Source organism: Agelaius phoeniceus, chromosome Z, assembly GCF_051311805.1.
Source record: "Agelaius phoeniceus isolate bAgePho1 chromosome Z, bAgePho1.hap1, whole genome shotgun sequence".
In the NCBI taxonomy this organism is placed as follows: domain Eukaryota; kingdom Metazoa; phylum Chordata; class Aves; order Passeriformes; family Icteridae; genus Agelaius; species Agelaius phoeniceus.
The window spans coordinates 24,454,802-24,482,625 of NC_135303.1; the positions used below are offsets into that span (position 1 = coordinate 24,454,802).

Sequence of the window (27,824 nt, forward strand, 5' to 3'; positions counted from 1 at the left end):
CTTTCATCACTTGTGCCACCACAGCTCCTGAGACCATCCCAACACACATGCAGGCATCCTGGTGAGCAGAGAGTGCTGCCAGAAGGCTGGGTGGCATTTGGAGCTGCCGTTTAAGGGAGAGGAGTTGCCATCATGGTGGAGCAGACAGGAGAGTATGCCTTGGAACATAGCACACCTGCTGGGAGCCTGGAGCACAGCCCAGCTTTGTGCCAGGAGGCCAGTGCTGATGCCTGCCAAGTCGTTCTGTGCAGCCTGGTTTAAACTGCAATCGCAGCTGCTCCTTTCTGCCTGGCCCTGGGGAAACCTCAGCCTTTGGGAGTCACTTTGGCCACTGTTGCAACCCCCAGTGAATAAACAAGGGGATAAACCTGGTGAGGTGGAATATGTCTCGGACATGAGGCTGAAGGTGCAGAAGGACCTGGTGGAAAGCTTAGGGGGGCGTCCAGGTGGTCTCTGGGGCAAAGGGGCACAAAGGGGCCCTGCAGTCCCCTGAGGCTGCTCTCAGGCCATGGGTGACTCTTCCTCCAGCTAGTTTGTTGGTCTGCAATGTTTGATGGATTGATGATGTGACTTATGTGTCATTAAAAACAATTTATTATTAACAGTGAGCTGATGTGGAAAAGGAAAATTTTTTTTTTTGGAAGGTGGTGTGGAGGGCAGAGCTGAGGAGAGAGATAAAACATGTCCAGGTAAGAAATACAGAAGTGGGCTGACCATACCTTCAGCCTCTTTAGAAAGTGCCCAAGATGTATTTCCTCTTTCTCTGTAAAATGCAATTCCAGTTCTGTGACCTGTCTTGTAGTGTGTGCAAGGGCCGCTGTATGCAGCTGTCAAGCCCAAGAAAATTTTGTTACTATGTGAGACAAGCAATGGAGCAAAAACAAGAATTCTGATAGAAATGACAGTGAACAGTCATATGGCTCCAGAGGTGAGCTGTGTGGATTGCTCGCATCGTGGAATCATAAAAGCACAGAATAATTTGGGTTGGCAGTGACCCTGAAGATCAGCTAGTTCTTACCTACCTGCCACCTTCTTCTAGAGCAGGTTGTTAATAATGTGTGACTTCCTGGGGCTCTTCATGCTTCCTCCAGCTGAATTTTGCAACCTGCATTTGCTTTTCACATCGGATACTACAGATATATCTGGCCTTTAGAGAGTCACCTCTGTAGTCAGCATTAAACCCTGTGTTGGGAAAACTTAAAACAGGCAAAAGAAAGCTCTGATGTTTACTATCAGATAATTTTTTTCTCTTCCTCCTCCTGGTTTAAACTTGGTAGATCTTTGTTCTCTGTGATTTTGAATCCTTTGATGAAGGAACACATTTGTCACAGCAATGAGTAGCTGACCTCTGTGATTGCCCAGTGCTAGGTAGGTGAGACCAAATTTTAAAAAGAACAAATTGATTAGCTCTTGATAAGATCAAGTGCTTAACAAGTAACAAGAACAAGAACTGCCTTTCTGTGACTGGCTTTCAAAGTGGAAATCTGAATGAGACTTGAGGCATCGTATTGACCCTCTGAATAATACATTTGAAACATCATTTTCTTATGGCTTCTTGGATTTTCACTTTAAAATTACTTACAATAAGATCACTTAATTTGGGATATGTAACTTGCTTTGAATATTTATAATTTTCTGATTATATTGTATTAATTACTAAAAAACCACCAAATGCCTGACTTTCTTTGGGACTGACTTCGCAAATATTGTTGGTAAGATTGGTAGGACTGTCCATTATAAAATGGTGACAATTTTATCTCCAAAAGAGACACAGTAAAATAAGGCATGGTTATTTTTAAAGATAGATAATAATTTTCAAATATAGTTTGGATCAATTTGCCATTTCTTCCTCTATTACTGGTGCCTGCTTCTATTTGCTGCAAGTTTTAGGCATCTCCTATAATTTATTCTGCAATTTGGACTGTTTTTGTCAATAAAAATATTTAGAATATGTATTTCTGTATATTTACGTATGACTTACTTGTTCAATAATTAATATTTTATGCTGCCCATTGAACTGGTTTTATAAGAGATGATATACAGTATTATATTGTGCCTAGTACCAAAATAAACCAAATATCAGCTTTTAGCGAGGTGGCTGCCATCAGCCATAGGCAGGTTTTTTATTATGTGTATGGGCCACAGTTATGAAGCAGTCAGATCCAAACTGTCAGCAATCACCATGCTTCTAGAACAGTGGGTTTTGGAGTGACCTGCTTTCACTGAATTGCATGTCATGTCACAGAGACTTTTTGCATTTACAGTTGGGGAAACCTGTTTTTAAGCAATTCGCAGATATCTCCTGCCAGTACAAGATTTCTAGCAATGTTTTTGAGACCTGTTTCAAGGATAAAGCTGAAGAATATAAACTGTGGTTTGAGATTTCTTGTGTTTACTTCTTTTGCAAAATCCTGGGATGTTGGCAGCAGTGTTGAGGTGAGGTTTTGTGTGTCCTTTCCCACCTAGCCCAGTGCCATGGGCTGTGCAGAGGGACAGGTCTGCCCAGCCCCTCCCTCTGCAAGACAGGAGCTCCTCCACCAGCACCTGCATTCTGAGCTGGGTGTGCTCTTGGAGCAGTGCTCCTTGATGTGTTTTTCTAAGACATTGCATGTTAAGGGATAGCAGAAAGGCTTACTTAAGCCTTGATCAGTTAATAAACCTAAATAGTAGAAAGTAATAAACTAATTGAAGGTCTAATATTCCAGACTGAGATAAGATTTCAATCAGTTCTTTGTTCCCTGTGTCCCAGGAGTCAAGATGAGCTTTTTTCACAGTGAGCGTTTTAGTTTTAGTATTTCCTACATTTTGTTGTCATTTGGTATATGTGTTGGTATTTGTTGTGTTGTGTGGTCTACTCTGGGTCAGAAGCACCACATTGGAAAGCCCAATAAAGTCAAAGGGTTTTTGTTTTTTTGGCTAAGCTTGGGTTCAAAATAGTGGAAACAGTTTTATGAGCCTTTGATGCAAGACCCTAATCCAGAAAATCACTTAAGCATACCTACTTAGCTTTTAAGTATAGTTGATTAACTGTGAAAGAAAGTGCTACAGCACTCTGTGAAGATTGAATTAGTGTATTTTTGAAAAGCTAGCACACTACTTTTGTTTTGATGACAAAAAAACCTAAGATCTCTCTTCAGAATGGCTGATGAGTTATAAGAAGTTCCGTTATCCTTCTGTGACTTGGGTCTGCATTTATCCTACAAGCACAGGTGACTTCTCTTAGTATTTGTACTGTATTTGTGAATACCTAGGAGGATGTTTCCAATGGATGAGTTTGAATTGGTTATGAGGAAAAAATCACAGAAATTCTGCTGGGACCTGAAATTACACACTATCTTTAAAATGGGAAAATATAAAAGCTTCTCAGTGCTACTGAATCTGCAGTCTGCCTGCAAAGGTTTGAGATTAGCTGATAGCTGTTTTATGATTGGCCATGGTGGACAGGTGAACAGTGGAAGCATTCAAATGAAATTATTTGCACAATGTCTTTCAAATCTTAGTGAATTTTTGTGATGAAAATTTTCTGATGAATTCTATTGCTTATAGTTGTGTATTTCCACAGATATGCAGAATCTTGAATACTGGGGCAAAGAAGTAGGTAAGAAAGACTGTAAAAGCAAAAACTGCCATTAGATGCACCACTGTGTTGTAGTGATGGAGATCAGAGGAACCATAGCCTGTCTGTGTTACAGAGCCAGGTGGTTGTCCTGTGACAGGGTAGCCTGAACACGAGGAAACTCTAGAAGACCTGAGAGGCCATGGAAAACCTCTCATGAGTTCATATTTTACTGCATGTGACCCTGGAGTTTTGCAATGTTTTTCTACCCTGTGTGGATCCAGAGTGGTGCTCTTTGTTTAGCAATCAATTGTTACATTGCTTCATACCATAAGCATGCATGGAGTATGTGCTGAACCACAAAATTCCTGCTCTGAAAAGCTTGTGTGAGACAGCCTCTTAAGTGGGAAATCTCTTTAATGCTGGCAGTAATTTAACCAGTTGGTAATGAAGCCATGCAGAGTTTTCAGGGGTAAGGAAGGGTTCAATATATACCAGTGTGCTTAAGCCCCAAGCTCTTGTGAAATAGTCTTGAGTACTAGCTTACAGGAACTCTGGCTGCATTTCAGGTATCTAATGTTACTGCAAGTGACTTGCTACATGTGAACTTAATTTGCAAAGGGTTTAAGGTATTTTAGGACACTCTGCTTACAGTGGATTCTTGCACCACCTGTAATTAGGGGAAGTTCTTTCCCTCCTCTGATGTATTTGAATAAAGGTTTGTCACAGATTGCACCTTGCTGACTTCTCACAGACACCTGAAAATAGTACCTCCCTCCTTCACAGGCACTAAAAGTCAGTTTGGATCTTTCAGGTATTTCTGATTATTATATTATTATTTCTGATTATTAGCAAGTGTCTTTGTAGGTATGCTGGAGTACTGAGGCAATTCTATTAGCCCCACGATCATCTGTTGCTTTTTTAAAGAGTGTTTGCTTTCATCTAATTTTGAGGGTGAGAAAAGGCTGTATAAAAGTTGTATATGATGCAATTTTTTAAAAGTTTTTTTTTTTTTGCTAATATTTTGACAAATCTCTTCAACAGTGCAGAAATAGAAATACTGGCACTAGTAGTTAAGATCTTTTAGAAAACCCCATCTCTTTGGAAGTGACATTGTGTACTGGTTTCACTAAACAGAGAGTGTATGAAGAGCTGACGTATGGTGCTTGACAGAACTTTTCAGCTCTTGAAGTACTGTTTTGGCTAAGGCACTGTGTTTCTCTGTTATCAGTACAAATTAGTTTCAGTAAGCTACTTACAACTTGATTGTTCTGCCTAGTTTCCAGCACAACTGTACTTTGCCTAAATGAACTAACCTGTTATATAAACTGGCTAGTCATTGTGTGATTTCTAATTATCTGCACCTGTCTGGAGCTACAATCTGTCATTAAAAGCAATTGCGGCTGTTTTGTCCAAAAATTGATTGTGTTTCAATAATGGATGACATTATTCTGCACAGAGATGTGTGCCTTCTAATTTTCTTTTGCAGGGAATTGAACAATGTCCAGAGCAGCCTGGTGTTTCATTAGAAAATATGTGTATCTCTGCCTTTCACCCTAAGGCAGGCATATGTACAGCTAAGGAAACTAAAAGATTGCTGTTTCATATTGACAGTGTAACCTAGTTTTCCTGAGTTTGGTACTTGACCACAGAACAGTGTTTATTGTCTGGGCTTGAAGGAGCCGAATGTTTTCTGCTGCTCTTGGTTTAGTAAAGCCAATTTGGGAGCAGGGAGAGCATACATTAACCCCCTGCTTGGCAGTGTTTATTTGTCACAGTGCATCTACAGGCTTTGGCTTCAGCAGGCCTTTGCAAGGATGTTGATGGAGGGGCGTGTGGCCTGAGGCAGAAGGAAGCAGAAGCAAAAATGGAAGCCTTCATGTGTTTTTGCTGGATGGGTGGTGGTGAAATCAGTGAGGGGAGCAGCACAGCAGGGCATCACAGGGCTGCGTTGCCCTTCCCTGGAGGCTGGTGAGCCAAGCTCTGTGCACCTGCCCAGACACCCCCGTGGGATGGTGGCACAGTCACTCTCCTTGCTGATAGCACCCCTGCCTTTTGAAGGACCTCTGTGCTAGGCTGGGTTTTTAGGTTTTGTCTGCTCTCACTGCTCAACAGAAAGAATTTTAAAGAAATGGGTGGTGCAAATGTTTCCTTATATATTACACTCTGATCTCTTGCTTTACTTCTGGAAACCTTAATTTTTGAACATTTTGACCTGACAATGTCCCTTTAATACCATATTATGCAAGGATCTCAGACATTAAAGATATTGGAAAAGTGATTAAAAGCAATTTTCTAAAAACTACTCATGTGCCTTAAATTTCAGAGCCAAACTCTCGCCACTCCATTGACTAAATCAGTCTAGAAATCTCCAAAGCCTCTTCTGTGGCAGGGAATTATAAGCAGCAAGCTTAATCCTCAGACTGGTGAGAAAAGAGAAGCCAAAAGTCCCAAACACAGGTCTCAGGACTTCCTTAGAGGAAAAAGTAGGAGGAAAGCTACAATAGAATTGGCTTCAGGTCTTTGGTATATCAGAGCAGAAATTTGCCAGTCAGAAGGACTGTGTAGTTGTATTTTTGTCTCCTCTAGGATTTGGTGGTGAAAAGGATAAGTGTCAATGATGACTGAGATATATGTACCTCATTGTAGTGACAGGGAATATTTTCATTTGCTGTTGAAATTTAATTAAATTATGACATTTTGGAATATTATTCAGAGTTTTGTGAAAGGAGATGCTACAGATGTCTTATACAAAACTAGGAATCAAGTTCTAGGACTTCTGCACATGCTACAGAAGTCTTTTACAAAACTAGGAATCAAGAGCTAGACTAGAAAAGTCTGCAGTTCAGATGTCTCCTCTTTCCATTTTTATTTGCCCAGGCCTGAAGGTGTGGATGATTGTAAAAAAGTATGAAGTTTCAAACCCCTTTTCCTAATGATATAATCAGTTGAAAAGCCTAAGTAAAGCCTTAGATTAAGAAATTAATGTTCAGGTTCTGCTGTAAATTGTACATACTATGTGAAGATTTTACCTATAAAAATGAAGAATAATTACTTAATTAAGTCCCAGATATTTCGAAGTTCAGCATCCAGCAGTTACTGCTCCTTTCAAGGAATTTGATCCTGATAAACCTGAAAAGAAAGGTTCAAAAATTTACAGGGAGATTCTTTGAAGAATCTGTGTGCTATAGTGGGTGTTCAGTTTGCTGAGCTGCAGCAGGCATCACCGACACAGCTCTCCAGGAGGCAGGGGAGAAAGCCCACCTGAGTGGCTTTCACAGTCATCCACCCTGAGTGCTGGGTCCCTGCTTTTGCATTTCACTCTAGACCTATTATTCTGTGAAGAATAATAAAAGAAGGACTCAACTGTCTCCTTCAGGTAGAATGAAAATCTTGCCTTTTTTGACACAGCTTTAGTAAGATTGCAGTTTGCCAGTCTGCTGGCAGAAGAATGCAATACTTAAAGCAATTTTGATTAATCCTTGCCACTTTCTCTATTGTACATATGTTTGACAGAACATCTGAATAATTCTCATGGTGGCAATAAATTTAAATATTGATCTTCTTGGGGAATTCTGTAAAGCTTGGAGTTGAAGGGCTAGGACTGTTCAGAGCTGTAGCTTCAGCATGTGGTCTTACACAGAACATGATGGGAATAGCTCTAAGTTATCTATATACAGACGTATTGTCATTACAGTGCAATTTTTGACATCATGTTCCCAAGTTCAAGAATGCATTTATATTTGAAATGTCTTTTTAGCCCCCCAAATCTTGGATCGAAGAGGTCTTCAGTAAAAGAGAATGTTCCCACATTATTCCCAGCTCAAAAGAACCACACAGGTAAAGCAAGCAAATTCTCTCTTTTTTCTGTTACATTTAAAAAGAATCAGAATATTTTTTATGGGCATTGTGTTTGGTTTGGACAGTGTTTTTTAGTGTCTCAGCCAATGATTGCTGGTCTGTGGGTTTTCATGGATCCCATCCCCAGTCTGTTTTATATGAAACTGTTTATTTGAATTAGAAATTGGTAGCAATTAACCTTACTGTGCTTCTTAGATTTGTTGCTTTTGGTGTGGTAATAAAAACAAGTACAGTATCCGATTAAGAGACTGAATTACATGGAGTTACTGCTGCACCATTTTTCCCCTTCCTTAAAATAATTACTGCTGCTGATCACAGATTTCTGATACAGACATTTCTGGTCATACTGGTGTAGAGTATGAAAAGAGTAAGGAAGAGATCAAATCCTCAACCTATGCTTTAGGAAGCAAACATAACTTGGCATTCCATCAGGTGGATGGTGTGGCCTAGATAAACTGGAGGTCATGCTCTGAGAATGTAAACTTGTAATTTTGATCATTTGGTTTAGAACACATGGACAGTGTAGCAGATGTGGATAGATAACTCATCTATGAAATGAAGATCTGACATACAGTCTGAGTTGTGAAATGCCAAACAAATCACTGAAGTTATCCGCTGCATTTTCCAGGGGTTAGTGGTGGAGATGACAGCCTGTTTTGTTGTTGATGAGAATTCTTTCACTGTTGAATTGATATACTAAGAATAATGTTAAAGTTGTCTTATTCTACACTAGCATATATTAATCATCGACTTTTCATCACAGATGTCCTACAGGATGCCAGGTGTGCCAGAATTTAATCAGGTAAGAGTGCATAAATATATATGTACTATTTTTATAGTGACCTAGTAATAGGCAATCTTAGTCAAGGAAGCAATTACAAGAGAAATACCCTTCTTGTTTTATGGTCAGAGCAGCATTTCTAGGGATGTGCTGGAGAATGCTTGGCATAAATATAAGTAGAATAAATGGTATGATAACCTTGGATTTATTTGCAATAGAAAATTCTACCCAAATACCTTGTGTGCATGATTTTGTTTTAATGTCCTCCTGAGGAATGGAAGGCAGAAATGTGTCTTTAAATGAGAGTCAATTCCAGCTATATCCCAGATTATATGAAGGAGAGTGAGTCTATAGCAATAGAGGACAGTGAGAATTATGGAAAGAATAAAGAAAATTAAGGGAGAAGAAAAAGGGTAAAAGAAATATCCCAATAATAGGATTTTTGAAAATTTTTCATCTTTTCTGCAGTGAGGATTGAGTCTCTGCTTTTGGGAAGGCAAACAACAAAAAATTCATTACTTTGGTGCTTTTAAATTGTGTTATTTTCAGGGAAATTGTATCTTGTGACCTGTATTAAATAGTTGTTTTCAATCCAGTATTTGTCATTCAAATGGTATTACCAAACACATTTTGGTACTGTGTATTTATGATAATATGATATGAGTTATTGGAACAAAAAGTTCAACTTTCATTTGTTTTGTGTTAAAGGCATCTGGTAGCTGAGGCAACAACTGGTGACTAGCAAGCTGGTGTAGTCCAGTAGTAGTCCAGTGTAGTCCAACAATCTGTGTTACCATGATTATCTGCCTTTTCATTATGCTTCACATTTCATTTTGCTTCTGAGATTTACAAGAGTCATGTTTTACAAAGAGTAAATAAATTACTCCTGAAATTAGGTCACTGTAAAGGGCTGATATGCAGAGTGGTGCTGGCATTGTAAGGCAAGTGATTTGTGTTTCTGTTCAGAAAGTGTGAGCTCCTTCTAAGAGAATGGTCTCATGTATATCTTGCTTTAGAGCAGAAGAATAGATATTCAAAGATTTTTGTGGGTCTTTCTGAGAGAAGAAATGTAGGGGGTGTTTTAATGCTTCCTGCTAACCTGCAGATACTCAGCTGTGAATTGCAACCAAAGTTATATTGTCCTTCAAAATACAGTTGTTTAATTTTATCTCAATCAAGACTACAGCAGTTCTGTTGTTCTCCCCCTCTCCCCCCTCAGACCATGTGGTTAGTCAGTCTGGGAAGATCAGTAAGACAAAAATTAACCTAAAGAAGTGGAAAACCAAAAGATGAGCTTTCACTAAATCAGCCTCCTAGTCAAACATAGTTTAGCTGCATAAATGTGAATACAACACTTGGAGAAGGAGGAAGCAGAACAGAAAATCCATTGGATGGATTTGGTTTTTTCTTTTACCTTTCTCTGTCAAGACATCCTGTATCTTTGTGTGTCTTTTCTCTTGTAGTTGTTTCTTTCAGTTTTTGCTGAGCATTATCATGCTGTTTCATTCAATATAAATCCAGTTTGTTGGTCTATGTTTGCAGAATGTGTGTGGGTGTCTAATGTACATTTCAGTCAGCCCTTATCTAGCAAGTACATTTCCCAAATATAAACAGTTCTTGTCTTCTTGAGTACCTGAAAGTGTACAGAGAGCTTTGTTCTAGGAGAATTTTTCTATTTCTAACAAGGAGAAATAATTTCCATATAATTGTTATGACTGGTTATATTGTATTTATTAGATCAGCAATGAAACAAGTTTTGGGCCTCCTGGGTTCTGTAGTTTTCCACAACAGTCATAAAATCATGTGGATATACCTGATGCCTACAATAATTTGACCTAATATTGTAGGCAAATAAAATCCCCTAATGATTTCTTTTGTAGAGAACTTGCAAGGTTTGCAAGCAGTTTGTGAATGGAAACAGTTTGTGAATGTGTTATGCAACTAATTTTTTAATTCTAAGTAGAATTACTCCATTTAGAAGTTGCTAATCAAATTTGCTTACCAGCACCTTTGCCCATGCTCCCCTGGTGAGCTGAAATTGGTCTCTATTTACTCTTCTGTGCAGTACTTACAAAAACATCCCAGACAGCAGTTAGAATGGACTCTCTATATGAGTATTCATATATGAGAATACTCTCTATATGAGTATTCAGAAGTGAGGTGTCAATTTCCTGCATCCTTATACATCTGAGATGTTCTTGCAACTTGTCTATATATCTCACCTCTAAGGCATAAGTTTTAGACACAGCTTCTAAATTGCTGCCTGGGTATTGCACTCTCACTCCTGCAGTTACTTTTACTTCAGTGCCAACCCTTGGGGTTTTCCACTGTTGCTCAAAGGGTGACTTTTCTAGTAGTCTGCTTTAGTGTTACTGATGATGTCCCCACCTTCTCTGGTAGCTTGGTGAGCTTTTGAGGCAAAAAGGGCAAAGTCATTGCAAAGATGCTTTCCACATATCCATAGGGTCAGAGTAACTCAGAGTGTCAGGGACATGGTCTCCAGTATGCTCTGCCAGGGGGGTCAGATGAGGATGCTTCACTCAGTTTGTGAAACCCCCAAGGATGGAGATAACCCACCTTCCCCAGGTCCTGACTCCTCTGCTGGGTTGTCCTCCTGGAAGAAAGGCTGCTTCTTGTTTCCAGCCTCAGACTCCATGTTTCAGCTGTGCTGGTACCTCTCACCCTTCTGCTATGCCTCACTGAAGAGCCTATCAACATCTTTCTGCATCCTGTCCCATCAGTGCTGGGTGTGTGGGGCCCCTGAAGCCATGTGTCATCCCAGCAGAATCATCCCCACTTCTCAGAGATCAAGGGCTCCAGCCCCACCATCTGTGCCCAGCATGGTCACTCTCCCCCTGAAGCCTCTCCAGTTTGCTGGTGTCTCTCCTGTGTTGTGGACTGAAGCTGGAGGTACCAAGCTGGCAGGGGCTCGGTGACAAGCACGGAGCAGAGTGCTTGTCCTCTTATCCCCACAATTATGTTGCAGAAAGCAGTGAGGTGGGTGAGGCATGACTGACCCTCTGTTAATCCTTGTTTACTACTTCCTGTCACTGTCTCCTCCTTCATGTGGCCAGATGTGGGCTCCAGGAGGCCTCACTCCTTGATTTTACTTCAGACTTACAGCCAGATGGCTGGCCTGCAGTTCCACAGGGTGGCTTTTGCCTGTTTTTGAAGGCATGCATGACATTTGCCTTTCTCCAGTTATTGAGGACACCCTGATCTTCACAGCCTTGGAATCTGGCAGTACAAGGGCATCAGCCACCTCCCTCATCACCCTGGGATGGAGCCTGACATGTGTGTGAAACAAGTGCTCCTGTGTTAAGCATCATGTCAGCCTGCTAGTGCCACTACAGCTTGAGCCCTGTGTCCCAGAGTGTCGGAAACTTCCTTCTCCAGTTTGCTTTGGCAGAGCATTGAATAAAACAAACCTGATTTGCCTGGGTTGAAAAAGGGGAGTGAAAGACCTAATTTCATGGCTTCTGGGTATCAAGAAGTACTTTACTAAAGCAACTCACCTCCTGCATTTCCTTCCAGTTGTTTTGGGGTTTGGTTTTGGTTGGTTTGTTAGTTGGTTGGTTTTAAAAATCTGCATCTTTGTCACCAGTTAGTTCTCACTCATCACCACTGAAAACTCTCTCTTTTAGAATGCACATCTCCAGGGTCTTGCAGATGCTTACACCTAACCTGCCCCTAAATGGACAAGTAGTACAGCTGAGGCCTGAGGCAGTTGCATCCGGGTTGTTGAAGGGTGTTTGGTTTCTTAAAAGAGGAAAAGTGAAGAATTTATCTGCATTTCCTAGGGTATATTAACTTCTGAAATGTCTAAAGGAGACCTGGACTGTCAGCTGTCACTATAAATTACACTGACGTTAATCCTGTAGAAGAGACTGAAGCCTGTTGAAGCCTGTGTGAGAGTAATGACTGAATTTGGAATCTGGGTTATGATTCCAGATGCAAAGCTTTAATGCTAGCTGAGTTTCTGGTATCTTTCTCTCCTGTTTCTAGGACAGGGTTAATTGCTTGCAGAAGCCAGCCAGGGGCCTGGCTAGGCCCAGAGGTTGTTCTCTACTATGTCAGGTCATTGCCAAGGCTTGGGGGGAAGGGAATCTCTTCTGGGGAGCAGGGGTCCCTTCTGGTTCAAGGTAGTGCTGTCTTGTCAGGGGTTTTCCATGTGAATTGTTCATTTTTTGTGCCCCTTGTCATCAGTTTGTTGCTGCTGTTCATTGCCTTATCTCGCTGCTGTTTCCAGCAAACTGTTCTTATCTCAACCCATGATCTTTAGCCTTTGTGCCTTCCGTTCTCCTCTGCAGCCCCAGCAGAGGCAAGGGCAGGGGGAGGAGGAAGAGTGAGAGAACGGTGCATGGTTTGACATGTTTCAGTGGGAACACCAGATTGGGGAATTACAGAATCACTAGGTTGGAAGAGACCTTTGAGATCATTGAGTCCAACCCATGCGCTAGTACCACCTTAACATAACCATAACATCGACTGCCACATCCAGGGATGGTGACTCCACCACCTCCCCATGCAGATGATCCCAGTACTTTATCACTTTATCAGTAAAACACTTTTTTTCCTAATATCCAACTTAAACTTCCCTTGATGCAGCTTAAGACTGTGTCCTCTTGTTCTATCAGTTCCTGCCTGGAGAAAGAGACCGACCCCCACCTGACTGCTGCCACCTTTCAGGAAGGTGCAGAGAGTGATAAGGTCACCTCTGAGTCTCCTTTTCTCCAGGCTAAACACCCCCAGCTCCCTCAGTTATTCCTCATGGAGCTTGTGTTGCAAACCCCTTACCAGCCTTGTTGCCATCCTCTGGATGCATTCAAGTGTCTCAATGTCTTCCTGAACCATGGAATACCATTCCTAAAACATGTCAGCCTTATTTGGCACCTAATGTGCAGAAGAGCTGAGATAACAGAGTCACTTGGAAACAAGTTTGATCTCAGTATTTCACAGTAGGCATGGAGCCGTGGGCCACAACATTAGTAGGTCTGTTCATGTGGCTGTGGTACCCAATGCTGTATATGTTGCCACATGAACTCCTTCCAATGATCTTTCCCTAAGCAGGGTGTAGAATCAAGATTGCTTTGTTGCTCTGCTGTGTGATATCACTTATGGCATCATAGCATCAAGGGCTGTGAAGGTCATTTGTGATGTTTGTTCAGTGTTGCTCTCCTAACCTGATCTTGGGTGCTACCTTTGGGAGTCCATTAATGATTGTATAAAGTCCACGGGGAAAACAGCGGAGGGTGATTTTCTGCAGCTTTACATCCCCTTTTCCTCCTTCAGGCCTGTTATGACAGCTTTGGAGAATTTTTTTTTTTTTTGGATGTTGAGGAAACCATGTTCTTGTTGCTAAGCCTGCTAGGTTCCCCAACATGGTCCACACCATGGTTAGAGACAAGAAAGAGATTTCTGGGAGGGTTGTTCAGAGTTCTGCCCCAAGGATGGACAATCATGAGTGACATTCAATGTAGAAGGACATGAGCCAGTATTTGGAAGACTTCTCCAGTGAATTGGAAGTTCACCCCTAATCCACTACAGGACCCTGTTGAAATGATAAAATATATAATGGAAAAATGCTGTGCCAGTTCCAGAGAGGTGCAAAGTTATGCAACATGCTGGGCTCTGACTGCTTTTTATTGAACACTGCTCAATACTAGAATGTGCCCTCTGGAGGAGGACAAGGAAAGCAAAGCAAGAAGCACTGTGGCCACTCAACTGCACCTGAACCAGAGGAACAGCCAGTGCCAGTAGTGGTTGCTCCTACAAATGAAGAAATCCAAGACCAAATCAGTTCACTTAGTTGAAGAGGAAGTAGGGCCTTCATGACAGGAGGAAGAGGGAGAGCCAGATTCCCTGATCCCTATCCCTTGGCGAGCTGTGAGATATGTGAAAACGATTTCAGCTGCCAGTCAGGTGACCTGGCTGCTCTGATGCTCAGGTGTTGTGGCCCATGATATGAAACTAGATGGTAATGAGGCTGAGGAGCTGGGATCCCTGTCCCAGGATCTGTCATTGACAAGAGCACTGGGAAGAGGACAGAGGCTCTCAGCCTTTGGAGGTGACTCCTGTCAAGCGTGAGAGAAAGGTTCTCTCTCAGGGATGATTTAGTAGTGCACCCAGGCAGGTGGGACACCATGGAGAAAGCTATCCAGTATCTGGGAGAATGAGTGTTCTGGAGGTAGTCTCTAGGGATTCAAATAAGGTGCAGTCCCCTGTAGATCTGGATGGGGTCCAGAGTGCACAATCCACATGGCAGAAGTTTGAACGGAGCACATGATCATCGTACACCAACTCACTGGCATCCATGTCCGTGACAGGAGGAGAACAAACAGTGCTTCAGGTAACTACAGGATTCCAGCAAGATGAAGATGACTTTTTTTGTTTCCTGACCGACTTGTACCTTGGCTGTGGAAAGACTGGCCAAGACTGCAGACAGATTCAAAAGGCTCAAGTAAGGTAGAGAGGAAATGTCCCATTCCCCACCAGTATGGACTTGTGTCTCTGCTATTGGGAGCAAGTGGACCAGTTCAAGAGAGAGGGTACTGATGATGAGCAAACCTGTGATTTTTGTTGCATGACCATGGAGACGATATGTGGACGTGGGATGGAAAATTCTCCTAAAGACTTCTTTTGCCATAAACCAAAGTAAGGTTCAACTAGCTGCCCAGGAAATTCAGTTAGGAATAAAATTCAATTTAGGAGTAAAATGACAGGATGGATGTCATCAAATTCCAATGGATGTGGTCAACACATTAATACCTGTGATCCCAGCCAACCAGCAAGAAAGAAGCACAGGCTTTCCTAGGTGTTGTGGGTTTTTGAAGGATCTGTGTTTAGGATTACAGTCAGATTGAAAGTCCTCTCGATCAAGTGACCTGAAAGAAGAATGATTTTAAGTGGGGTTCTGAACAAGCTTTTGAACAAATCAAACTGGAGGCTGATTGTGCAACAGTTCTTGCACTGTCACGTCAGGACAAGATGTGAAAAGCGTGCTCTACATTGCAGGTGGGGAGAATGGTCCTTTCTGGAGCCTCTGGAAAAATGTATCTGGAGAGGCTCAAGGAACTCCTTGGGTTCTGGAGTCAGGGATGTTCTTGGTTGCAGAATGGTACTCCCCAGTTCAGTGCCCCCACTGAGATTCTCCAAAACCACATGCCTCTCTCGCCCACTCCATCTTCCCCTCTCCCTTTCCACTGCAGTGGGGTGAAGCTGAGAACTGGAGACACAAAAGGCAAAAAGATCATGGTTTGAGATAAGAACAATATACTGGAAACAGCACACCAGCCCTCCTGCCCTGGAAGGCATCTAGGACAGACAGAATCCACAGCCATGGGCTCAGCGAACTCTACAGATATCTTGGAGGGATTGCCATTGACTATGATACCTAAATGATACTTAAGCTTGTGTGTCTATATGTTTATATGTATTTGTATGTATAGATAGACATGTACATGTGTGTGTATATGTATGTAAGTATGTATGTATATATGTATGTAAGTATGTACGTATGTACGTATGTATGTATGTATGTAATTTTAAGGCATATGATTTGGTCATGACATAGATGGTATAGAATAAGGGGTGAAAAATGTCCCCATTCCTGCCAGAACAGAGTTATTTTCTGCAGGAGCCAAGGGGGGCATGGCTAGGATTTAGGGGTTATTCTCCATCACCTCATATCACTGCTGGGAGTAAGGGATTCTCTCTCTTCCAAGGAGTACCACAGAATATGCTGAGTCCACAGTGAGCACTGAGCCCTGACAGGGCTATTCCCAAGAGTCATACCATGTGCTGAAAGGTATGGGCTGGCATAGAGTGACAGAGGTAGAGGTTAGGTGTTGTCTATTGTTGAGGGGTTTCTGTGTGAAATATTCATTTCTTGTGCTGTTTATTATTAGTATTGTTGCTGTTACTGTTTGATCTTGTCTTGTTGATGTTTCCAGTAAATTGTTCTTATCCCATTCTGCAATCTTTACCTTAGAACCTCCAGTTCTTCTCTCCAGTGCACTGCATGGAGAAGGGAAGGGAAAGGGGTGAGTGAGTGAGCAGTGTGTGGTTTGGAGAGTCTCGGTGGGAGCATTAAAGTGAGGATTACTATACCCAAACCATGACAATCTCCCTCAATACTGCACTTCAATCCATGTATTTCGTATATGCACTCTGCTGGCTTCCAAGAGTTAACATAAAGGTCACCCTGAAATTCTCCTCCTGATTGTTGAGGATAACTCCTAGATCTTCCTTTAGTACTTAGAATAACCAGTGGTAATACTCATAGCAAACCTCAGTGTCCTACAACATTTCTCTGAACTGGAACAGGTCAGAACCTGCATTGCTCAGGTCAGAATTTCTGTATGGGACTCTCAAACAGTTACAGAACCACACAGAATCACAGCATGGTTTGGATTGGAAGGGACTATTGAAGACTGTTCAGTTCAATCCCCCCAACTGTTATTAGTGTTCCTCAGATAGAGAAAAAATTCTATACCCAACTAAACATATTTAGGATATAATTCAATGCCACTTTGCTATTGTTGCAATTTTTTTCAACACAGCTAATTTTTACTGCATTCCATGTGAGACAACTGCAGTATTTTTCTTTGTAGGAAGTTATTTGGGCCATTCACATGTAAATTCTAAAGCTGTATGCAAGTGAGTCTGATTTAAAATAATTTCTGTACTTTTAATGTGAGGTGCTGCTGTGGACGGCTGATTGGAGAGCACCCAGGAACAGAATGCAGCTGGCCTGTTTATCAGGCTGGCTCACAGAGCAATGGTAGAGAATGGTCTGTGCAAAAACACACAAAGATGAGTCCAACAGATGCATTTGGTACAATCAATTTTCAAGATGGAGACCGCACGTACCATGCCAAGGTAATAGTTGCTGTGTTTATATGTCTGATTTGTTTTTGCAATTTCAGCATAAGAAAAGAAAGGCAAACAAAGGCAAAAATTTGATTGGGTGCATATCAGATTGATTGCCTTAAAGAGGGCAGGGGAATCTAAAAGGAAACTGGTTTAAAATGTGTGTATATTTTTATGTTGAATTTAGGGATAGGGATATATTAACTTAGGTTAACTTAGGTTAGGGATACATTGTCTGTATTGCTCACATGCATTTTGGTGCTATTGTGTTAGGGTAGTATGACAGCTCTAATCCTTCACAAATCTGCAGGACATTAATCCTTAGAACTTTGTAGTGTGTTGTAGTTTCTTCTCCTGAAGAATTTAAAAGATGTTTATTTTACCCATTATTTTCCTTTTCAGTATATTAGACTTTCTTATGACAGCAATTTGGATCAGCTGTTGCACCTGATGGTTAAAGAATGGCAGATGGAATTGCCAAAGCTAGTGATCTCTGTTCATGGAGGCATTCAAAATTTCAAGCTTCCCTCAAAGGTCAAGCAGGTTTTCAGCAAAGGGCTGGTGAAAGCAGCTGAGTCGACAGGAGCATGGATAATTACAGAAGGCGTCAACAGCGGTAGTGTAATTATTTTTCTTTGTTTCACTTTTCCTTTTGGTGTTTTTTCCCTGCCTAATAACATGTAGGGTCAAAATAGAGTGAAATTGTCTGAAAATTGGTGATATGTTAATACAAAATGAAGCCGTTTTTATATAAAGAGCAGTGCATAATTCAAAGAGTGGGATCATGTTAGTTTGCTGTTGACACACATTCTGCATATTTTAATTAGAGCAGAGTATTCTGCATGTATTAAGAAACACTGCATATAGCCAGAACTTATTTGCAGTAAATTTATCTGCTTCTTTAAAATATTTGGGTTTTGTGGACTATGATTAGTATTTTTGAAACAATTTTCAAAGCTCAATTTAACTTGTGTTTTATAATTGATAAAGTTTTGAATCAGGATGATCCAATAATTAGCCTATTAGTACCTGAAAATCTCTTTGGACTACTCTCAAAAACTCAGAGGGGTCAGTAGACAGTGGAACTGAAAGTTTTACTTCTTTAGCTGTTATTCAATCTGGTGATCTTACAGGAGAACTGTCCTGGGCATTTATGTAACTAATGAAGTTTTATGGATGTGAAAAGCACCATTAGCAACATGTAAAAGTATTATTAATTAGAAATATGTGCTGAATTTGAAGCAGTGGTACATTACACCAGATCTCTGAAGTGTACCTCAAATACACAAGTTGGATACAACATTTTGGTTTTGGTTGAAACACAACTACAGTACAAATTATGTGATGTGAAAACTTTCTTGGTGTCCTGTAGCAGGTCTCTGAATATGGAAAAAAATTATCATTTGATTATCTGTTTAGGAGCGTCCAGGCACGTGGGGGATGCACTCAAAGGCCGTGCCTCACCACACCTGAGAAAGATCTGTGCTATTGGGATTCCTCCATGGGGTATCATTGAGAATCAGAGGGATCTCATTGGAAAAGATGTGAGTTGGATGCATTTTAATAACAAAAGCCTTCATGTTCATGGGATGTTAGAGCTTTCTTGCATACCTGATTTTCTTCTAGATTAACTTCACTAGTTTGATCTTTTTTTCACTATGATAGAGGATTAGATTTTACTCAGCAACAGAATTTTGCATGGCGTGTTGAGGCACTGCATTTTGCATTTTATGTATAAATGAATATCTTTAAAATACTTCTCTTCTTACAGGAAATTGCCATTCCTTTTTAAAATTTTGTAATTATGTAGGCAACTCTCTTGTAGTTGTAAATTGTTTTTCTATATTAAGATTCAGAATGAACAGTCAGGTTAGCAATGTATACAAATAAGCTATTAATAGGTGTATTATTTTATTCACAGTCTATTTTATATTCACAAACTATGACTTTATGTGAGGGCATAATCTACTCAAGTGTCTAAAAGAACTTAAGTAGTAAGGTGAAATCATTCCTGATAAATGTTAGCTCACATATTATTAATGGGAATACAACCCAGGGAAACTATGCCATGGTGTTCCAGCTGTTGCAAAGAATGCCAGGCAGTGACTCTAAGGGTTGTAAACCCAATCAGAAGTGTTTTCTGGGGTATTAATTACGGATTTGTTGCTGTTAAGAATCAAATGTTTGAGTAGCTCTAAAATCATGTGTGGAACAGCCACACTGTGATGAAGAAATACATACAAGTGAGGAAACATAAATTGTGCTATTTTGTTGGTTTCTTTGAGGACATTTTTATTTTGGTTTTCTCAGGTAGTTTGCCTGTACCAGACTCTTGGTAACCCACTCAGCAAGCTGAGTACGCTCAACAGCATGCATTCTCATTTTCTAATGGCAGATGATGGGACAGTAGGCAAGTATGGGAATGAAATGATGCTCAGGAGGAATTTGGAGAAGTACATGTCACTTCAAAAAATACACACAAGTGAGTATTGCTGTGGCATATCGCTTTATGACAGAAAAACCTACCCTAAAAGCTGGGGAGGTACTTTACCTTTCATGTTATGTATTGTACATCTTGATTTGCCATAGCTTTCACTGAGGTCAAATGTCATTAATTGTATGTGTTTGAACTCTAAAACTCAGGAAAATGAAAGGACAGCATTTTTATAAAGCATTATATATATGGATGAACTTACAAATGGGTGTTTCTCAGTTGTAGAGACATCTGAATGACTCAGATTATTTAGAAAATATTGAGCATTTGCTCACAGTTTTATGTGGTCGCTATTTCACCACTAGATACTTCCCCAGCATTTTGTGAGATGGAAAGATTGTTACATTCAGTGGAATTCAAATCCTTTTTACCATGTCAACTACTTTTACCCTCATCACTCCTCTCTACTGCAAGTCTATGACCTCCTCAAGTACAGCAATGAAGAGTGGTTGCAGAAGCAAAACCTTTAGCCAGTGTTTGACAGATTGCATTGCTTCCACTGTTTATTTATAGAGTAAATAAGTTACAGTAAAGAAATAATTAAATAAATATTTATTACATAGACAATTATTTCCTTTTATGCACTTCTTGTACAAATTATTTGTGGAAGTTCACTCTTACCTAGTCATTCAAATCTTATGGTATGTTAAAAAGGCATTAGTATTATGATGTTGATGTTGCTTCCTTTATCTGCTCACATAATAGAATTGACAAACTTAGAAACCAACCCAATTTTTAACATGTTCATGTATAGAGCTTTTTACTTGGACTCCTTTATTTTCTTAGTATGAGCTTTTGCAAGTCAGGCTTTCACTTTCATTTCTATTGCATTGTACTTGAAATTCTTTTCTGTTTTTTTAAAAAAACCTGCCCTGCTGATGTAACTCTGGGAAGAGTCTCTGAAGAAATACCTGATTACTTTTCTATGTCTGTAGGTAAATACGTGGCTGTTGAACATGTTTCAAATGCCCTTGCATGTGACAACTATTATAAAGGGAAGAGGGGTATTTAGAAGGATATTCTTTCTTCCTGATGGTTTCAGTTTTTTCAGTAGTTTTTCATGATCTTTTTGATCGAGTTGAAGACGTTTTCTGAAAGTCTTAAAAGATGTAAGTGAAATGACAGATGGTGAAGGAATTATTTCCTCTCCATGTTGAACCATGTATAAGTATTTTTTCCCCAATGTTTTGACTTTTGTGTGTGTGACTGAGAATTGTTTGTAACTGGTTAGGTGTGTTTTGAAACAGGAATGGGCCAAGGTGTTCCCATGGTCGGGCTGGTGCTGGAAGGAGGCCCCAGTGTGATCCTGATGGTGTGGGAGTACGTGAGGGCCAGCCCAGCTGTGCCAGTGGTGGTCTACGAGGGCACTGGCAGAGCTGCAGATATCCTGGCCTTTGCCCACAAGCACACGGGTGACACGGGGTGAGTAGTGGCACAATGCTCCTCCTCCCTGGTCTGCCATGCTGGCAGGCACCTGCAAACCCCTGTCTCAAACTACTGGGATCATTTCTAATGCTTCTGGTAATGATGCCCCTCTGGTCTTTTGCCAGCTTTAACTTCTGTGGTAAGAGAATGGAGTTTCTTTCTTCCCTGCCTCAAACTAGTGCTGAGATAATTATTCTGCCAAATTTACTATGGCTTTTTTGAAGAGAGAAAACTGCATGTAGCTACTCTGAGTTATGAAATTTCTCACCTTTGCTGAGACACACTAATGGACTACCCCCAGAGTATTTGCTATTGTTTCAGCTCAGCTATGTCTCTAGCTATCAATATTCTGTCTGTAGGCTTGGATTTGGATTGTACAAAACTTTTGAGACTAGAGCTAGGGTTCACTGCTGTAGAAGCCTCAGACTGGAGTAGAAGGAAGACTCGGTTTCTTCATCTTTGGTTTTGGGTTCTCAGTGGTAGCCCAGTCACCCTTGTCAAGGTGCCTATGTCACCACCAGTCCAGTCTCAGCTGCAGACTCTATTGAAGCTGCCCTGGTGAAAATTCTGCATCCAAACTGGACATAAAAATATATGTTTGCATAGCAATTTAATATTATATGTAAAAGTTTTTCAAAGTCAAATAGCTTTTTAAATAAAAATTGAATTTTAAAGAGGTCACTGTGTTCACTCCCATTTAAGAAAATGAACTATTTAATAAACTTCATATCCTAATTTTTTACTTATTGTCTTTCATGAATATACTTTTGGATATGTGGTATTTACCCCTAGTGTGTTTGAGAACTTTTTTCTTCACTTGCTTTTTCCCCTGTATTTATGATATTTTAAAAAAATTCCTTCCATTAAAAAAAAAGGAAAATATGAATGGAAAGGCTAACAGAAAGACAAAAATGAGGAAAAATGGGAGAGATATGAAGTCTAATGAGCAAATGGTAAGGAATTTCATTTTATGTCTATTTTTCTTTCTTTATTGAAAGAAAGAAAAATCACTTTCAGTAATTTTTAGCTCTGTGTTCACAGAAAATCCTTTGAAAATTGTTAATTTACTAATGTGTTGTATTTTCAATAGTAAATATGTATGTCAGAACAAATGTGTATGTGATTAATAATTTATATTATGGGATAACTTTTCTTTGTGTTGAATGAGAGATTAAGTCAACAGGGAAGTAGAAGAAAAATAAATTTCTCCTAATTTCAGCTTTTCTGATGAGCCATTTGGGTGGGTAAGAAATATCTAAAATAGAATTGTCATTGATTATATGTCTGTTTTCCAGGGATCTGCGCCCTCAGGTGAAGGAGGAGATCTTAATGATGATTCAGAACATATTTAGGTTGGAACAGAAGCAGTCCAGTCGTCTATTTCATGTTTTGATGGAATGCATGAAACACAAAGAGTCTGTGAGTAGGGTTCATGTGCTGAATTTAGGAGGTCTTCATTTCCTGTTACTCTTTTTGCTCTTTCTCTGGTGGGCTGGCATGGACACAGGTGCTATATCTAAGATAAAGATAACACAGTTGTGTCCGTGCCAATTTCTATATTGAATAGCTCTATAGAGCTTGTTTAGTTAACTTACCAAGTTTCAGTTTCAAACATCGTTAATAAAATGAGAGCCTTTCTGATTTTAATAAAAGACCAAATATCTTTGTTTTCCCAAGAAAGATCAAGTAATTCCTAAATTTTTCTTCTCCATTAGAGTCTTATTTATGATTTAGAAAGGTTTCCTTCCATTCTCCTTCTCACTAGAGAATTGTGCTAGAACTTATCTCTGAAACACTGCTAGTAACTGGAAATCCCCTCCCTCCCTCCAGCTGCTGGCCATGCACTTGAGTAAACCATATTGGCTGCCACCAGTCACCATCTTATTTTCCATGTGACAGCATAGTTTCCAGAAGCATCTGCTCCATGCTTGTGCTGAATCTGATTGGCCTGTAGTTCCCTAGGTCTTTCTTTTTAGCCTTTTAAAAAACAGTAGTTTTGTTTCCCCTTTTCCAGTTACTTTGCCTCTGTCACAACATTTCAAATATGATGGAGTTCCCAGTATTTAAACAAGTAATGATAATTGGACTAATAATCACTAAAATGGATACTACCCAGTACATTTTTAGTATTTTTTGTATTACTTTATTCGAGTGTCTAGCATTGTTTTCTAGTTGAGAACTGGGTGAATATCAGCAATGTTGCATTTGTACATTTCTCAGGTTTAGAGGTTAATCAAAAGGAAACAAACTCATGTAGACTCTTGCAGTAGGTTTATTCCAATTTTCCTGGGGTGCCATTGCATTAAAAACCAAAATGGTGCACTTTCTGTCTGAAGCAAAGGAAAACTGTGTCTGGATCCTTGCCATTGTTTGTGTTGAAATGTGTATGATTTAATCTACCACAGCCCATACAAAGGAGAAATAACTACAGACTTCTCTGCCTCACCTCAAACAGTGTACTTCTGCAATTCTAACAGATAACCATATTTGATGCCGAGTCAGAAGATGAGCAGGACATTGATTTGGCAATTCTGACAGCACTCTTGAAAGGTATTGAAAAATACGACCTGTTTTTATCTGGCATGCAGTCTCACTGACTTATCTTTACAAAGTAAGGGAGTAACATAAATATGTGGAAACTGATAAATCCTTGCTGCCTCCTAGGTACGAATATATCTGCTTCAGATCAGCTAGATTTGGCATTGGCCTGGAACCAGCTAGATATTGCCAAGAAACACATACTTGTTTATGGACAACACTGGAAGGTACTATTACCTCCTCTTTCTCACCATGTCTTTACACTTTTTTTTGGTGACTAATTTTTAATGATTTGCATTTGTCAAGCTTTAATTAATAGTTTGAAGACTGGACTCAGTCTTGTGTAGTCTGCTTCAACATTGGAGGAGCATTACCCTTAAAACAGTGAAGTATTCAACTATGCACTGAGTCAGATCGCATTTGTTTTTTCAGAGAAGAGATGGTATCCTAAGGTTGGTTTTGCTGTGAGCTTTTCCAAGTAGTTTCAGTTCCATTCTGGGTATGTATTTTTCAAGCATGTGTTGGCAATCAGTGGTGCTTAGGGATATTTCATTGTAGCTTAGAATACTCTTTTCTCCAAAGATATAAACCCCAAAAGGGGTGTTGCATCTGTTTTCCTACCTCTAGACGGATATACAGAAATCCCAGAGTAAATCACCAGGTAAAAAAAAAGTCATGTCATTATTTTAGATATAGTTTCTTAGGAATCGTTGCAATGAGAGAGTTATGATCCAATTATAAGAGATGTCTCTACTCAATTTAAGGTGTAGAAGAGACCATGCTCAATAGTAGAGATTTTTTAACAGTGAATGTGAGGTATGAGAAGGGGACAGAGAAAGAGAGTGAGAGAGAGAGGTTAAAGAAAAGATACCACCACAGGGATTCCTGCAGTGTCCTGTTGGTTATTCTTCACCCTGGTCTTCAGAGGTGAGGTGCCTGAGCTGTCCTTCTGGAGGTACCACTTTTACACAGTCTAAGTACCAGATACTCACAAGATGTGCTGTTCCCATATGGGAAATCCCGTTCCCATAACTTGGAGTTGGCATGTGGATAAGAACTTGCTTCCTTTCTTGCTGTTTGCCACAGTGGGAATTTTTGTCCAGATGCTAACCAAACCTTTACTTCCCTTAGGCCTGGAATTAACTCTTTCCTGCTGTGCCATCTGTGCTTATCTCAGGTTCTGTTGTGGTGGCTTATCTTATCAGGACAGTGTTTTGGCACAACTAAATGCATTTTTAGGTCCTTACAGAAGGCAAACCAGGATTTAGACTTGCATGTGTGTGAAAGAACATACAATAGCAATTAAATTAATTAATTATTTAATTACATTTAAATAATGGTTTTCAAATTTTCATATGTACTTAAATATAACCCTCCATAAATGAGTTTTTTTTGTTCATAAGAAGATTTTTATAGATGACAAATATAAAACTCTACGTGCCTCAACACATTTTTCCCATTTGTTATATCAATTAATATTTTCCTCAAGAAAGAAAATGATCCAAGAAGTACTTCCCAGAAGTACTCTTTCATTCCCTGCCAAGAATTACAAGGTTGATTTTTTTCAGTCCCCAGTGTGTTTTCTTCTTTAAAATGTAAATTTTGAAAAATGGGCAGTTGTATATATTTGAGTGGCCATAGCTGGTTGTTTGCCACAACAAGAGACCTGATTATGGTCACCAGACCATATTTTTTGTGGTGCATAAGGCTGAATATATGGAGGACTATGTCTGGGATGTCTACAATTGAAGATCCATGAATTAAAGACAGGATATTGGAAAAAAATTTATTAATGAGAAGTGTTATCAACTGTTGGAACAGGCTCGTCAGGGATGTGTTGAGTAATCAAACACAGAACTACCTAAAAGACATAGATGTGGCACTTAGGGATAGGGTTTAGTGGTGGATTTGTCAGTGTTAGCTTTGCTTATTGACTTGATGATCTAAAGATCTTTTCCCAACTAAGTTAATCTGTGATTCTGTGTGTGGGGGAAGTAATAAAATTTTTCTGATCCCCACCTCTTCAACACAGAAGGGTTTAGGGACTGATTGAGCAGTTCAGCCTCTTTACTCTTGGCTTTTCCAAGGTGAATATCAGTTTGGTTTTTCCATATTTTTAACAATATTTCCTGCTCTTCTGTGTACTTGAATATTCAGGTATAAAAGTCATCTTTTGGGATAGGTAGATCAGCACTCAATATTCTCATTTAGATATTTAGGGAAAAATTATTATTTTACATATTGTTCTATATTAACTAAAGGATAAATCCCAATGGGCTGTATGCCTTTTTAAAATTTTCTAACTTATATCTGGTTTATATTAATGATTGCAGGAGATAGGTCCACTAGAACTTTCTTCTGCCTGTCACTGCCAAAATTCTGATTTCTCTCTACAAAGTAACTACCTTGCTTCCACTTATTCTGCTGTGTTTTTTCATGTTGTTATTATTGTACTTCTGTTATATTTGCCCTTACAAAGTCCTAACTCTATTGATATGCCATACTTTGACAACTCGGTTTTTTAACAATTTGCATATTTCATATCTACTGTCTATGTTTCTGATGTCAAAGGGGCTGATTTCAGCTGTACTTCAGTTCTCTGGAAACTCTTAGGTGAATACCACAGGGTCCTGACAATTTGCCACTACCACTTCATGGATGGTTTCTATAATCTTTTCTACTGATACTTCAATTTGACACAGTTCCTCAGATTTTTCTGCCATAAAGAACAGCTTTGATAGGTGACTTTCCCAGCCTGTTTGGTAAGCAGTAGGACAACAAATTAGTTTGCTGTGTCTACAATAGCCTTAAGTGTTTCTTTTATACCTGGTCATCCTCTGTCCTTACAGGTCCACTGGCAGTCCCCCTACTCCCACTCCTCTGCTTCTGATATGTTTGAAAAAAGCCAGTGTATCTGTTCATATCTATTTCAGTACAATGTTCAGCACCATTTTGAATGAAAAGCCATTGTCAAATAATAATTGTGTTCTCCCATTCACATAAGATTTAAAGATCTCATAATAAACAAACCTCACATCTCTTACTGCTTCTCCAGGCAAAAATTGGGATGACATATATACGTGAATGCTTTTCTTTTTAGGCAGGGAAAAAACCCCAGTGTTCCTGCACTGAACAGAAAAAAAAAAAAAAAAGAAAGCATACAAGGACTGTTTTAAAGCTTGCCTTTAATTTAGTTGCTTTCTTAATTAAAGTGAAGCAACCCTCTGACTGTCAGGTACTGCTAGACCTGCAATTGTCAGGGTTCTCCAGTTTCTGCTGAGTTATTGCACTTGTGTGTTCAAATTTTGAATTACATATTTAGGGACAGTTTTTAGGTGATTGTCTGTGGACTCCTATAATATTTCTGTTCACTTAAGTGTTGGAAACATACACAATTATGCACGTGTCCTTTCTTTTTAGAAAGGAGTTTAGAAGGTAAAGGTTATAACCAGGTGTGGCTGTGTTTCTGTTTAAATGTCAACTCTACCTCAAATACCAAAGAATACCATTCTAATAGTATTCAAGGGGCTCTTCAGACACACTGCCAGCTCAAGGACTGTTAGAAGAAATTTAATGCAAGAATGTCCAGTCATTCTCATTTCTGGGAAAAAACCCCAATAATTCAGGATCAGTGGAAAAGTTTTCTTTTTATGTGCAAGAATTGTGTAACATTTATTAATCATCTTTTAAAATTATGCCTGTTAAACCTCAATATAGACATGGAATGTACAATTTTCAAGTTAGCACTAACACCTGCCCTGTTAGGGCTCCAGCCTCCTCATTCTGCTCGTCCCATGGCATTTCCTGGGCATATGTGTTCTGTAGAAAAACTTTATGTGGATTAATATGAACCTCGTATGTCTACCTCCTTTGCCACTTTGTATGTATAAGCCCTGCTGAGCTCTGTTCAAATGCCATGAGTAGAGTACTTCCACCATTTGGACACTGCTTGTAGGTAGATCTCTGCTTCATGTTTCCTCTGAGGGAGTTTATTCTAACACACATTCTCTCTCATACTTGAAAAAAAAGTTTGCTTTAAAGAACTTGCATTTCTGCAGAGACTTTTGTATGGCACTTTGAAACAGCTTTTGTCATGTGTCAAAAAAAAAAAAGAAAAAGGCTTCTCCCGTGCCCTGCATTATCATACTTTGTCTTCTGAACTGAATTACAGAGTAGGGAATGTATTATCAGAGTCTGGTCGTGAAGTTACATTTGTAGAAGTCTCTAGAGATGTTTGGTTTATGCAAACTGTTTTCCTTTCCCTCTATTGGCTTTTTACACAGATGTTTCCTCCAGCA

At 39.7% G+C, this 27,824-nt stretch overlaps 1 protein-coding gene across 1 annotated transcript in view; it reads left to right on the forward strand.

The window, feature by feature from the left end:
• The window catches only part of TRPM6 (transient receptor potential cation channel subfamily M member 6), an 83,343-nt gene that overhangs the window by 411 nt on the left and 55,108 nt on the right, over positions 1 to 27,824 (forward strand). The window contains exons 2-12 of the mRNA XM_077172164.1: positions 803 to 928; positions 7,317 to 7,396; positions 8,181 to 8,219; positions 16,898 to 17,078; positions 17,472 to 17,685; positions 18,489 to 18,613; positions 19,380 to 19,551; positions 20,811 to 20,985; positions 22,284 to 22,407; positions 23,466 to 23,538; positions 23,653 to 23,753. Of these exons, the coding sequence (XP_077028279.1) occupies positions 803 to 928; positions 7,317 to 7,396; positions 8,181 to 8,219; positions 16,898 to 17,078; positions 17,472 to 17,685; positions 18,489 to 18,613; positions 19,380 to 19,551; positions 20,811 to 20,985; positions 22,284 to 22,407; positions 23,466 to 23,538; positions 23,653 to 23,753 (1,410 nt within the window). The remainder of the gene's footprint in view (positions 1 to 802; positions 929 to 7,316; positions 7,397 to 8,180; positions 8,220 to 16,897; positions 17,079 to 17,471; positions 17,686 to 18,488; positions 18,614 to 19,379; positions 19,552 to 20,810; positions 20,986 to 22,283; positions 22,408 to 23,465; positions 23,539 to 23,652; positions 23,754 to 27,824) is intronic.